This window comes from Mizuhopecten yessoensis, unplaced genomic scaffold (genome assembly GCF_002113885.1).
Source record: "Mizuhopecten yessoensis strain PY_sf001 unplaced genomic scaffold, ASM211388v2 scaffold10589, whole genome shotgun sequence".
In the NCBI taxonomy this organism is placed as follows: Eukaryota; Metazoa; Mollusca; class Bivalvia; order Pectinida; family Pectinidae; genus Mizuhopecten; species Mizuhopecten yessoensis.
Genome location: NW_018408622.1, coordinates 487,090 through 501,480, shown reverse-complemented (window position 1 = coordinate 501,480; position 14,391 = coordinate 487,090). Strand labels below are relative to the sequence as shown.

At 37.9% G+C, this 14,391-nt stretch overlaps 1 protein-coding gene across 1 annotated transcript; it reads right to left on the bottom strand.

Annotated features, from left to right (window-relative positions):
* Window positions 1–440: 440 nt before the first annotated feature.
* On the bottom strand, window positions 441–13,198 carry LOC110461202 (ABC transporter G family member 14-like). The gene is made up of 12 exons (XM_021514572.1): window positions 13,060–13,198; window positions 9,045–9,130; window positions 7,419–7,580; window positions 6,854–6,947; window positions 6,669–6,747; window positions 6,011–6,138; window positions 4,345–4,604; window positions 3,969–4,026; window positions 3,564–3,778; window positions 3,046–3,133; window positions 2,551–2,665; window positions 441–1,649 (listed from the first exon to the last, which is right to left on the bottom strand). Exons 1-12 carry the CDS (start codon window positions 13,196–13,198, stop codon window positions 1,433–1,435), a joined length of 1,641 nt encoding a protein of 546 aa, XP_021370247.1. The 3' UTR covers window positions 441–1,432.
* Window positions 13,199–14,391: the final 1,193 nt, after the last annotated feature.

Sequence of the window (14,391 nt, the reverse complement as noted above, 5' to 3'; positions counted from 1 at the left end):
TAGTTTCATGTTGGAACAGGCAACTAGAAACAGGCAATTGAATGGGACACTAATCGGAGACACGTTAAGCAATATTCCATTGTGGTCGTGATCACTTTTTCCAAATGTTCATTCAAGCAGCAGAACCTTGCCCTACAGCTTCGCCCAGCGTAGTTGACACTGAAAATTATTCCTGTCGTGTCGCTAACAAACGATCATAAGTTCATCACTGCGAGAGAAAATTATTTGCGTCGATTTCCTAGGCCCATATTCAGGAAGCCGTTCTTATGCTCATGCATGGATTTTGTGCTCATGCCTTACTTCTTGTTCTGGTTATAACTCAATGAAAAAATCTTATTTTTTCATGATTTGGAAACATTTTGAGACTTATAGCCAAATACTGTTTTTAATGTTTTCATTCGACTTTTTGATCATTTGACATGATCTCAGCGAGTTACCAGAAAGTTGGTTTGAGCACAGATTCCATGCTTGAGCATGAGAAAATTGTCATGAATACGGGCCCACACATAATATATCTTGAATATATTATGACGAAGATAACTGCATATTCAACTCAAAGCGTGGTACAGCTATTTGCCATTATTTCGAATAATCAAGAATTCCGATTGTCAAGTCAATGAATTCACAGGATTGAAAATAACTACGATCTAACATGTCGGAACCATTTTGCATCGAGGCGTTACGTTAGAAGGTAAGTCTTGCAGAGTTTACAGGAACTGGTCAACTCTTACGTATTCGACGAAGCAGAAAATTGGAATCGAAGTTCCCATCATGTTGGATGTATTTATATCACGTTTGTTACGGGTGTAACTAGTCATCGAGATGAGTTATACAAGGTATGACATGCGTAAATATTGAATATTCATCGATTAGTCAACCGAAAAACTTTAACCATAATATAATGTTTGAAATATGTTCACAGATATTCAGGGTTTTTTATTAATAGGAACTAGACATCTTTACCAGGAGCAGGGAAGCACTCATTGATCACATAACCAGAGATCCGGGCTTCGGGTGTTACGCAGACCTTTGTAAACGACTTCAAAATATCAGCTTCCCTGAAATCGGTGATTCCCACGAATAAAATCATAGTCAATGATGAATATTTCCAATTGCTCTGCATTGCCACTATATAACCTAACCAACCAAAATTGATTGATATCAGATCGTTATTCTCACATAATTTCCGTTGGTGTAGTGATATGAAGAACATATTCGTGACGTCGTGACTAAATGACGTCGTTTTGACCGACGTCACTATATTAAGTGCATTGTTGACGTCACGAAAGTGTGTCGTCTGCCAGAAAATGGCAAACTATGCATTAGCAATTCCTGACCTTTTAAACAACGAGGAAGGGTCTGATTTTGTGTTTATTTCCACGAACTATATTTTCTTGCCGGGAACGGTCGCATGTACACGTGACGTCACATTCTACCAATCCAGTTTCTTCCTGCGAAGGAGAATGTACCACAGCAGCCGCGTGACTACCATGATTCCCGCCAAAACGACGATATAGGACCACAGTGGCCAATCGACCCCGAGTGGCTCCAGAAGTATATTGGACGGAAACTCTGGAATTGTTGTGTTGGTTCCGTTGAGAGGAAGATTACATATAGGAGCCGTGTGGTAGGGACTGGTCGGCACACACCTGTATATAGACGTAGGCGCTTGTGTAGCATGTTAAGTGGAAATTATGTATACAGAGATAGACGGTTTAAGGATCCCCGTACAACTGCCAACACTGTAACGAAGTGTTGGAAACTGTGTTTTTCTGACATGTCTATAGCTTTGATAAATTAATTCTGAAAAGAACCCAATACAATGCGGTACTTTTAATGAGACATAATAAAGACAGATTAAGCAAAATATAATCAACAACAGTGTTTTTTGAGTGTGAAAACAATCAGTGGGGCTAGACCGGTATTCAAACATTGGACCACAGATTGTTATACTATCGCTGTAACCAATTGAGCTTCCTGGACAACAAAGTGGCCTTGCCCAGCTGTGCTACAGTTATATTCAAACAGAAGTTAAGGGGAGGTTACTGAAAGTAGGGGAAAAACACAGTTAAGTGGAACAGGGATCCTTAATGGGGAAACAAAGTTATAAACAGCAAGAACGTAAACGTATTTGTGCGAACCACATAGGCAGGGCTTTCAACAGATATTTGAGGGTATCTGTTGACTCCTTTTTAGCTTTGACTCTTGGATTTGAAAGGACAAGTCTATTTGACAAGTCTTTTGACTCTTCAAAAAGGGGAGATGCTTGTTGACTTCTGATATTTCTTACTGCCAAGAGTCAACTGAAAACCCTCACACGTCTCACAAAAAATGGTAAAAAATAGTATGGGATCACCGAAATATTGCGAATATTTGAACATTTCGAAAGCGAACTGTCTGTATCCCGGGCGATCAGTATTAAGTGGAAGTCGTCTGGGGTTATTATAAAACGCAATATATCTAAGCTTAAATCACTATCTTGAACATTAAAATATAAGACAATGGATTTTTCAATTATTGCAGTAGAATAGCATGTCTAAGTATACTTACTTTATTGGTGGAGCGTCCGTAAACTCTATGTAGATAAATGCATTGAGACCGTAGAAAAAAAAGGAAGCAAACTTCCCCCACCGGAGCCAGGGCGGTGGGGTGTTGAAGGCGCCACCTGGAGGATAATCAGTGACACAACATTACAAATGAAAGACTATATCGTATGGGTCAGTTTGTTATTAATACAAACGCACCACTGACTTAACTAATGGAGTCAAACACTTATATGAAATATAAAAATAGTGAGCTCCTTGTATATTTTCACTCAACTAATCGAGGCAAACAATCAGAAGAAATATAACAATGGAGTCCTTGTATATTTATCATTATATATTGATGCGTATATTTCAATCTTCAACGATGTCCTAATGAAGGTACAATTAGCGCCGACGTACGGAAGACTTGCACTGCAGTATCATACGGTTTAGTGTTCCAGAGATAGCATACTGATGAAAGGTTATCCCACAGTAAGTTAGGGAGACACCACAGACTTACCCCAAAGCATCATAGAGAGAAGTCCCAGGGATACCACACTGACGGTCCAAGGAGGCTCCAGGGCCACCCCGACGAACAGTCCAATACTCTGTGGTTGGAGGTAATGTCAGAACATAATTATAAGTTAATATACAGGAAGAAAACGAAAGAGGCAACGGTACAAACAGCTCTTTGTGTAGACTTGTGTTGAATTTACGAAAACAAACTTTAAGGTTTGGTTTTCAACGAATTCGGTTGGCAGCTATATAAGAAACGAAAATCAAAGGTCACGTAATGGCTTTGACTTTGACGCAGAGCAAAATGTTTGAGAATCAAACTATCCTTTCGTTATAATGGTTTGAGTCTATTCAGATATTAGCTGTAACTTCATGAACGAATTTCTAATTATTCAATAGCCCCTATTTCTAAAGAGCGCCGATCATTTTAAGAGGTAATGGAATGGAGTGTATTTATTTATATGTTTAATGACGTCTAATCCCCATACGACGTAGACTAATCTGATCGACTTGATGACGTACCTGCGCGGCCAGGACATTCAGCACGAGAATCCCTAGCGACGACAAGAATGCGTGTACTCCGTTGAGATTGGCCACCCAGTATATAACACATAGGTATACACACGGCTGTAGGACGGCCAATGGGAGCTCACTCAGGGTCTTAGACAGACAATAGGCGGACAGACGGTACCGTCCGAACGTCCGTTCTCTGTTTAAAACCTTCATCTCTTTGGGGACTGCAATGGAAATCACATATACAATGTACCTAAATATACAAATCAAAATGTTCTGATTGATGAAACTCGATTATCAAAGGGAAATAACTCTAACCCCGTTTGTGATCTTCAATTGTCGAATTTATATATATAATATATATGTACTATAAACCAAGCCGTGCTGCTCCATACAGCATGTCAATGTACGTACATGTCAATATTGCGTCTAATAAGGCGAAGAATGCCCACTGCACCACGGTAAAGAAAAACTGAAATGAGAAGTTTAAGCAAATGAGATTTAACAGTTAATCGAAAGCAAATTTCAACATAAATGTATTTTTACTATACCTTAATGGTCTTTATATGTAACTCAAAAAGTATGTGTTTCAATGTCACAACTTTCTTCATTAGCTTGGTTAATAATCGCACAGATTGCAGATGATCAACAACATCGCACGTAACAGAAAGGATTTTTCCATTGAGTTAGAAACAATATGAATCCTAATTTTCGTTTGTTTTTTTAAATAAAGACATAAAAAGTTGGATTTTTCTAAATTTTAAACATTATTTCGTGACACCACACTGACCAGTCCAAGCCTGTCCTTGACCGTGTCTTCGTTTCTTTCCGGCTGCCACCATACCAGAACACATATGAGAAGGATATAGAGATTCTGAACCACGCCCACCGGAAATAACATTCTCCGCCGTGCATTGTGGAAGTTCCGGGCTAATAATACAAGGAATTCGTGCCAATATGGCGCGCTCCACGTTTGACTGAACTTCCTTATTGATAAATTGTTAACTGCCGACTTAACTGATTTGTAGTCTATTAAAACATGAGCTTCATCTGTAACAGAAGAAAATTAATAACTCATCTCGACAAATATTCGAGATATCAGTCAACATACATATGATGTACATATTATCATTTTTTTACACATATAAATACATGCATAAAGTGCCTAATAGATTGAAACTTCAGTCGCAATAGTGTCCTCCTTACTTTTCCCAAGGTAGTAACCGCAGTTTTCATATGATGATCTCTTGCGATCTGGAATACTCAGTAATCTGTCACAAGCATCAGGATTACTCTCGAAGCTTCAGAATCAAAGCAATCTAATGCATCCATGCTATCATATCCCATTTTCGGTTATATCTCCAGTAGTTCTTTAGAAATATTGTAAAAAGCTGCCAAAATTCTTAATCGCTGCGCGTCCTAGACCTCCAGATTTACCGGGTGTCTTTTAAAACTTAAAAATTAACTAGAGTTAAATAAGTATATGATAACCAGTAATTATATGTTTCGGGAACTTTTTTCTCATAAAGTTCATAATTTATTTAAAAAGAAACATGTTTTCCTTTGAAAATTCATTTTCTGTTTCCGATGGGGGTCAATTGTCATTAATCTTTACATCATATGGAAAGATGACGTCTCTAAGCATTGTGACGTGACGTCATAATTAAAAGATTGACCAAATAAATCACTTCCAGAGTGTTACCCACTGAAGGGTAACCACCTACTCGCAGGTTCATCTATTGAGAAGTGAGTAAGGAAATCTATAGTGATATTCGGAGAAAACAACTACAAACTTGTTTTGCCGGAGGTGGCGTACGAATCCAAGGAGTACAGTGAACTGCACTTATCGTACGAAACACTGCCTTAATCCCGTGCAGAACCCGGGGCGGTGTAGCAGTGTAGCATCAAGGAAATATGGAGATAAAATGCTACCTTCCTCGCAAGTTAGCTTTTCCATGAATGCGATATAATTATATACCCTGGGACTCAATTTATAGCTCAGCAACTTCGAGCGTGGTCGGTGGTTGGATGTGAAAAAACCCAGAAAGTGACCTTACACCGTACTCCATGATCCCACCGCTGCCACCAAATTCAACATCGGTGTGGCCATCAACAAAGGTCCGCTGGTATGCATGCAGGGGAATCCCCAGGCCGAGTCTTTGGATAAAATCTTTCCTAGATGAAATAGTGACATCCTAAGAATGAGACGGGAAATTACTGCCCTACTAGCAAGCTAGTTTTTCCAACGATATGTTATAAGTGGTTGGCACCCTCATATAAGGGATCGAAACATTAAATAATGATTTCTTTACATCACTGGGGAAAAGGGTAGCGTAAAGAGGAAGAGGAATGTTGTTACACAGGTCAAACCCTTGCATATTGTGTCATCGGTACTGATTCCTACTTTGTTCCTAGTTCCTTCTGTGTATGGTAAAGTTATGCACATAGAGACCTACCTAGCCCCGGTGTAGAGTGTGAGACAATGTCCTTGTTTAAACCATTGTGTCGTCTTAACGAGTCGTCTACAATGTCATCGTGTCTGACGTCACTTCCAGTACAGTTCGTAGAGTATTCTTTCGTTTGTCTAAATAAAAAAAGCTATGAATTTATTAAGAAAGTATAGACCTATGCTGATCTTAGAACAAAGGTCGATTTGCATCAGCTTACATTACCAATCGTACCGATACCTAGTGTTTTGTCAATCGAAATTTTGGCTTGTATTAAAAGAAATTTATTTCTGGCCTTCAAACGACATACATCTTTGACATGTTATTGATAACAATAACCCTTTAATTTTCATAATTAACGTAAAAAAGTGATTTTTTTATATGACAAGCATACAGAAAACAGACAGAAACGCGGACAAACAAATGACACTTATATCCTCTCGAGAATATTGGCGCTTTCGTTTTCCGGAATTTACAAATACCAGAATTAGTGGCAACAAAATTATTATACCCAGTTGTTATGGGAAATTGCGTGTGAATTTTAGTTTTCGTGTTTTTTCTTTTCTGTTTATTTTCCAATTTTATTGTTTTTGACATCGTTGTAACATCGTTGGGGTTGGCAGGCGGATGGGTTAATTTGAGCTATCTAAAATTATAAAGGACGTACATCCGTTCCCGGAACGCAGTTATAATTTTCTCCTGAACTGGTTTGCTGTCGTCAAGGTTTTCCTCACATAGCCGCTCCACTGTAAGAAACCGATCCAAACAGTCAGTAAAAGTCGATGCAATGCAAAACAAAATAGAACATATTCTGTCTGTTTGATACAATAAAAACGTGCCTTAACAACTTACAAAAGTATTCGGCGGGGTTATAGGCATGAAGACAACCCAGATCAATGTCTTTCATGAACTGGACGAGTTCATGTGGTGTACCGCTGTAAGCCATCTGAAAAGACACAAATATGTAGATATATTTTAAATAGTACTGCTATGCGTAGTCACAGGGACCTGAGAATTTGATACATCGATATTTGGACCTAAATTAAGGTGTTCAGAGTAATTTTACACGTTTTAGGGATTAAGATCATTTTCGTTAAAACTACAACCCCCGATGAGCTTGTATACAGTGCTGTGCCAAAAGTGAGCACTATTTTTACCGAAAGTTGATCTAAACCCCTCAAACGTGTAAAATCACTCTGAACACCTAAGTTTAGGTCCAAATATTATATGTAACAAATTGTCAAGTCTCTGTTTGCGTAGTCAGTGTAACGATTAAATACAAAACCTAACATACTACTTTCATTTATTTTTCGCAAGACTCTGAAAACCCGTCATAATAAGATAAGTTGTTCTGTTGTGATAGCAGCCAATTGATTGTCGAATTAACTCACGATAAGATATACATTATATGTCTCACCTTTGACCTGTAGAGGAAGAGATACTGAGAACAAGCTTGATACACGACACCTGGACAAGTACTAGTCGCAATCACTAGAGTTCGTGCAGTCTTCTCCACATACAGGCGTAACAACTTGAGCAGGTCTAGAGTTTCCTCGAAAGCCAATCCGAAAAGAGGATCCTATGGAGGAAACAATGGCAATAATATCATCCCTGGCGTCACAGGAAACTCTTACTTACAGGAGAGCACGCGTTCGTTATATAGTAAAGTGTTAGTTGATATATACTTTTATGTTTGATTTCATTATGAATAATTTGCGACAGTTATCAAAACCATTTTCTCCAAAAACATTTTGAAATGAATGAATACATGTCCATACAGCACGACTAAGAAAGTGTTTAAGTGTGACGTTTCAGTGACTAGTACTCTTCGTACCGTCATCATCTCTAACATGAAGGTGACACAGTACATGTCATACTAGTCGCCGAAACGCCACACATCAATATTTTACTGGTTGTGATGTATGGACCTTTGTGTAATCTATACTTACCAACCTAAAGAAATAAAAGCTAAGGAAATCATAATTTGGATTGATACAAGGCAAATGAAACATTTTAAAATACATATTTGACTGCAAAACGGGTTGTCTATCAATACCTTATTGCCGTCTGATTCATAGCGTCATACGAAACAAAAACAAGAGTTTAATATGACCACCAACAAAGACGTTACCCGTAAATTGCGCCCAACAAATTGATGCGACGTGTAAAGCTCCTGTGCAAAATTTGATGACGTTATGCGCATATTTTGTTTAGATTTCTCATACATGTGTACACGTAGCCGTATTCGCATGGTTACTCAACCTCTCTCTTTTGAAACATTACTACATGTTCAGAGAGAATGACGACATGATGCAATGTACCGAATTGGATGTATTTGAGGAGCTGCATGGATAGCCCAATCCACAAAGGTTTCTTACGACGGAATATTTTGGACTGTGTACTCTAAGAGGCATTTTCGGGTTCTCTAAGCGACATTTTGGTCGACACAGTAACAAAAAGGATTTTTGGACAATCCGATTCCTGACACTTTGGCATGTTTTCCTCACGATCTTAATTGTATAAACTATGGAATGTATTAAAGGGACATGAGAATTTCTTACATCTTTATTCGAACCTAAACAAAAGTGTTCAAAATATACTAACATTGGGGGTGGCAATTTAACCTAAACTTAATCTAGACCTCTAAGCGTGTAAACTACTCCGAACACCTTATTGTATGTCAAAAATAGCTATTACAAATTATCAGGTCCTGTGGGATATATACGAAATAAAGTGAGATTCTACGGAACGTATCTATGACAAGCATACAAAATAATGTTAATTTGGCTAGACAGATGAATTAGCTTCCAATAGCAGATGGCGTATATAGATCGGGTAGAATAATAATCTGCCCCACAGTTTATCATATTTACTGATATAGTGTTTTAAATAATGAAAACATCCCCTGGAAGAGGCGTGGTTGATATAAACATGCATGTGTGTTGCATTTAGGAACTGTCGGCACTTCTCGTTTACGGACTCTCTGTCTCTCTACGCGCTTGCTAATTTTTACAGCTCATGTCCCCAGGAAGAGGTAACTTACATCTAAAAGAAGAACAACAGGACTGGTCAGCATTGAACAGGCGATGGCCAGGCGCTTTTTAATAGCTCGGTCAAGAAATTGCACCACTGAAGAGAGAAAAACACAAATAATTCCAACGAGAACATTTCATAACATTTTTTGTCGCAAAGATTGGCGTGTTCGTTTAATTGGTTTGGGGAAAAGACAAAAGAATAAAGATTTAATTCTCGTCTTTCGTTTTTTTAGATCATCTTACGAACAGGGTGAATCAATGAATATTTTTTATTCAATTAAAAATATTGTTGAAAAACGCGAACGGGCTACACATGGCTGTAATGACAAACACATTCCTACTACAATGCAGTCCTAGGCACAGCCGATGTATGTGACTATTGACCAGTACGTGTGCCTTTAGTTTAAATACAATGCGTCTATTTAATGGACATGTGTTATGACTCCATATAGCTTACTTTTACGGTAATTATTTTCTGCGCGGGTAGATGTTATTGATAAGAAGCTACTTGAAGTGGTTTTCATCTTCCTGATGTGGGGAGAAGTACGGCAGTAAACGGTTTACCTGTTGTGTACCTCTCTCAAATTCACACGATTTCTGACAACGAAACACAAACAATAATATTCCACGCGGAACGCCAGAATAAGCGAAAATGCCGATTCCCATTCCTGTAACTAGAACGATATATTAGACAACACATGTTGATATTGTGAAAGAACCTGGTTGTTTTCTGACTATCAGTAAATATAGAGAACCAGAAAAAAATATATCTACTAACGAATATGTGACGTAAGGTCAGCGATTGTGATTTTTTCTGTCGAGGTCAAAGTTCAATACTTACTCAGGCAATTGTAGAGGTCAGAATTGAGGTCAATACTTACTAATGTCTCTGTAAAGGTCAAAGTTGAGGTAAACACTTACTATAAGGCCTTATAATATAGAGGTCACGGTAGAGGTCACTATTTGGTAATGTTTCATTAAGGTCGCGATAGAGGTCAATATTTGCTGGACTTTTCCTGGAGGTTATGGAAAAAATCAATACTTACTTATGTTTATTTGGGTAAAAGAATAGGTCAATATTCACTCATGGTTTTGTAGAGGTAACGATAGAGGTCAATATTTACCTCTTTTTTTTGCAGAGATAATGGTAGAGGTAATAATTCATTAAAGTCTTTACAGATAATATTAAATTTGAGGTCAGAAGTTTGTAAAGCTTCTGTAGAGGTCATGGTAGAGTTAAGTACTTTATAGGTTTTCTGTAGATGTCATTGTAGAGGTCAACACTTATTACAGTTTCTAAAGAGGTCAAGGGGCCGTGTTGACCGAGTGGCTAAGGCTTCTGACCATCTACGTTCACCCTTTATTCGTAGGTTCGAGGTTTATGTTGGGCAGTCGCCATGTACGGGCCGCCGGTCGGTGTTCTTTCTCCATGAACCCCGGGTTTCCTCCACCACCAAAACCTGGTATATCCTTAAATGACCTTATAGCTGTTCGTATGACTTTAAATACACAAAAACCAAACTTGAAATGAATACTTACTACAGTTTCTGTAGAGGCCAAGCTGGAGTAGATCGATAGCCTCACTGACCCGTCTAACTTTGGTTGAAGAGGGTAAGTCAACATTAAGATGTAATATGGCAGAATACTGGAATATCAACGATGAATACACGTTTAAGATTAGATTTTATAATAAGAATACTTTGATTACGCATGCTTCTAGTATTTATATGTTTTAAACACCTCCAAAAATGAGTTCTTAAAAAGTTATTTGTTTGTTTTATTTTGAAAAACGAAGTGGGAGTTTTTAAACAAATTTTGTTGAATTTCTAATTATTGTTTTTCTTCTTTCCGTCAAATATTTCCCGGAGTTTTCCGCAGAAACCAGTTGCAGGATATTTATGAAACTTCACAAGCGTATTGGTTGGCATATTTAAACACATGTAAATGTGCTGAACGCGTTTCATTTTTCTTTTCAGTCATCGAATATGGCCGCCGTGGCTTATAATTATTATTGACATATTTACGGGTGTAAGCCAAGGATATGCCAACGGTCCCTCACTGTGTCTGACTTTGCTTCAGTTTAAACTTGTTAACTTTTGTTTTGCTTTTTTCTTAATTATCTAAATGTTCTTTTTTTCCAGCGAAATTGTTTAGAGTCAATAGGGGCCCAGGGGAGGGCTTGCCATTTTTTGGGGTGTTGTTCCACAAAAATCAGAGGAATGGATTATTTTGAGACGTTTTTTGTACACTGAGACTAAGAAAACGGTTCCGATATTATCTAGATTTGGCGCTCTGTCGTTATTTTTCTTGAAGAACTCACTTTAAGCGTTTCCTCTACCGTGAGAGTGGGAAGGAAAACATCTACGGCTGGGCAGAAAGCAACCATCCCCCTGGCTCTCTCAATAGGAGTCACGCCCACCCGGACCTCTCCCCGGGACACGGGCGAGAGACCAGACAGTGCAGATAATAACGCCGTCCTCCCGCAGCCTGGGAAACAAGAAAGTCGGGCTACAAGAAGTCTTAACGTACCTCGTCTTAAAAACTTCTCCTCTTTAGAAGTTGAATACAAAAATATTTAATTTGGGAAAGACATTTTTTTGATTTTGTCTCTTTTTAGCATGAATATTTCATATACCAACGTTGACGCTACCATTTTTGAAGATAACCATTGATCCGTTATTAGGCGAGATATTAAATTACTTAATATGTAGATGAACGTTGCTAAGGGAATGGTAACTGTGAATGAGGTTTAGGGTTTCTAGAGGAGAAGATGTTTATGAGAGGATTGTATATGGTAACAATCGGGTTTACAGAGAGAAAAGTGCGTTTCTGATTGAATGATAACTATGGGTGATGTTTAGGGCTTTTAAAGAAGAAGATTTTTTCTGAATGGGTTATAAATGGACAAAATGGGGTTTCTAGCGGGGAGAGTGCTGAGTGTGTTATATAAGGTTAAAATTAGGTTTCTAAAGGGGAGAGTGTATTTCTGAGGGAATGATAACTACGGATGAAGTTTAGGGTTTCTAAAGGAGAAGATTTTTCTGAATGGATATGATATGGGTATAGTGTGGTTTCTAGAGGGAGGAGTGCGTTTCTGGGGGAATGGTAACTATGGATGATATATGAGGTTTCTGGGGAAAATGAACATTTTAACATGATGCCTCTACTAGAAAGGGTGGAAATATTTGTTTTATCAAGAAATCGTATTATTAATATCAAGAAATACCATGACTTGTTGATATAAAAAATATAGACTTTTAGTATCAAGAAGTGACTTTTTTGCATTCGGAAATTAATGATATAAAGATTTCAAATTAGTGATATAAAATGTTACATTAATTTTCTAATATCAAGAATTTATTTATTTTGATGAGATTCTGAGATATTCTTGTATTTTCAAAATGTACCAAATGTGTTCCGTACAGAGTCTAGGGCCTCACTGACAACATAGTATTTATGCAAAATATTTAATTCCGGGCAGTTTTCGTTTTTCGCGATCCAAAACAGTTGAACCGGTTAGGTCGGACCTAGTAGTCTGATGCACAGGGACCTGATAATTTGTTACATCTATATTTAGACCTAAACTAAGGTGTTCAGAGTATATTTATGATCATTGATGTACTACAAATAAATAATGGTTTAGGGGCATGATGATTCTAAGTTTTAAAGAAAGCAAATAGATGCAACAAGATATAAAATACAGAATGAAAACACTGTCCAAAAAATTATCGCTTTTGCTTTTTAATAAATATACAATTGCTGTTGAAATGTCTAAATAACATGTACTACACTGTGATAGTATTTACACATGTGCTGAAAATAGAAGGTTAGTGTCTAGTAACTAGAACATATGAGATTCAAACTAGAGGGAGAGATGAGCTAGAAGAAGGCAACGGAAAAGTCATTTACACTATACAGGAGATTTGTCAAAATATATTTCACGAGCATTTAACAATACACAAGATAATGCATACAATGTACAACGGTTATTTGCAATTTGAGTTGTTCTTCACAAAACTTTACCTTTTGGCCCGAATACTCCCAAGATTTCGCCACCCTTAACACGGCCCGTAACATCAAGCACTCCATCTGTATCGCCATTACTCACACAGACATTTTGAAAGTATAACTCTGCTTCTTCATTCTGATATTTTTCAAACATGGTTGAAATACAAATACACGCTTAACGCCAAAATATGCGAATTTGTTTGAAAAGTGTCTAAATCCAAGTACAGAACAATACCGCAGAACAAGCCATTATCCACCTGTTCTCGTGAAACTCGTATCAAAGTTTCTCTTTTGTAAATATTCTCATAAAGATTAAGAAATTAAAAATTTAAATTATGTCTACAGATGAATTATAGTCGCCTCTCTGGTCAAGCGTTGTGTTAGTAAGCTATATTTGTCCGCGTGTTGACCATTCCTTAGTACACATACCGTACGGCACTCCTCTGTACTTTACTACCCTTTAATAGTAGACTGTAAATATTTAATTATCCATCATTCAAAGTTTAAAAATTTACAACTCACGGTCTAACCCTCTCAATTCAGTACCACTACGGTAGAGGGAAGTATACTGCGACAGAGCACCCCTGCGGATCGGAGATCGGGAAAAGAATATACCTACTGTTACCCACTGGATGTACCGTAAGAGGCGAATAATATGGGGATCCTCTGCAGAATTGGGGATTTGCTTGCTACTTAGGGACAAGAAAGCGGCCAAAATAAATCTGCTGCACCTATAGCAATATATTGGATCTTTATATTTCTCTCTACTTCCAACTACCTTTTATTTCCTAGCGCCTCGCTTGGCAATACCTCACTTTTGGCTTTAATGTTGAACGTTCACCCAGGTGAGGAAGACAATGGGTTCTGTCCCCATGCCGGAACATACCCAAGTCCTTAAAAATGGTAGCTGTTTTTCCTTGCCTAACTCTAAGCATTTGTAGGTATGGGAACTATTGGTTCTACCGTTATCAGTATAATGTGACCGGGCGGAATGCTGTGCTGGGTGCCTGCGGCATGTTATCTCAGTGAGGTAGCACTCTAAAGTCGGCAACAGATCTACACACATGCACGCATACAATATACATATGGGAAAAACGTCCTTAAATGACCTTATCTGTTAATAGGACGTTAAACCCTGTACGACCACCAACCAACTGCGACAGAGCAGACGTTTGTTAAGATTCGGTTCTGTTTTAAAATCGATTCTTGTCAAATTAATGTATGCCGTGAACGATTCTACAATTTCTCAATACCGTTACGTATCTAAAGGCCTCAAGTCTAAATTGTCTTGAACTTGAAATTAATACACCGCGACCTCCTGGTCGTCAGCTTCTTATCTTGTCATTT

Bases quoted from the DNA above. Each gene is read 5' to 3' on its own strand.
- LOC110461202 (XM_021514572.1), bottom strand. From the start codon at position 13,198: ATGTTTGAAAAATATCAGAATGAAGAAGCAGAGTTATACTTTCAAAAT. The intron at 6,748-6,853 runs GTAAGTTGTTAA...GGTTTCTTACAG, and splicing joins TAACCCCGCCGAATACTTTT to TGGAGCGGCTATGTGAGGAA. The intron at 6,139-6,668 runs GTACGTCCTTTA...TTTTTTATTTAG, and splicing joins ACTGCGTTCCGGGAACGGAT to ACAAACGAAAGAATACTCTA.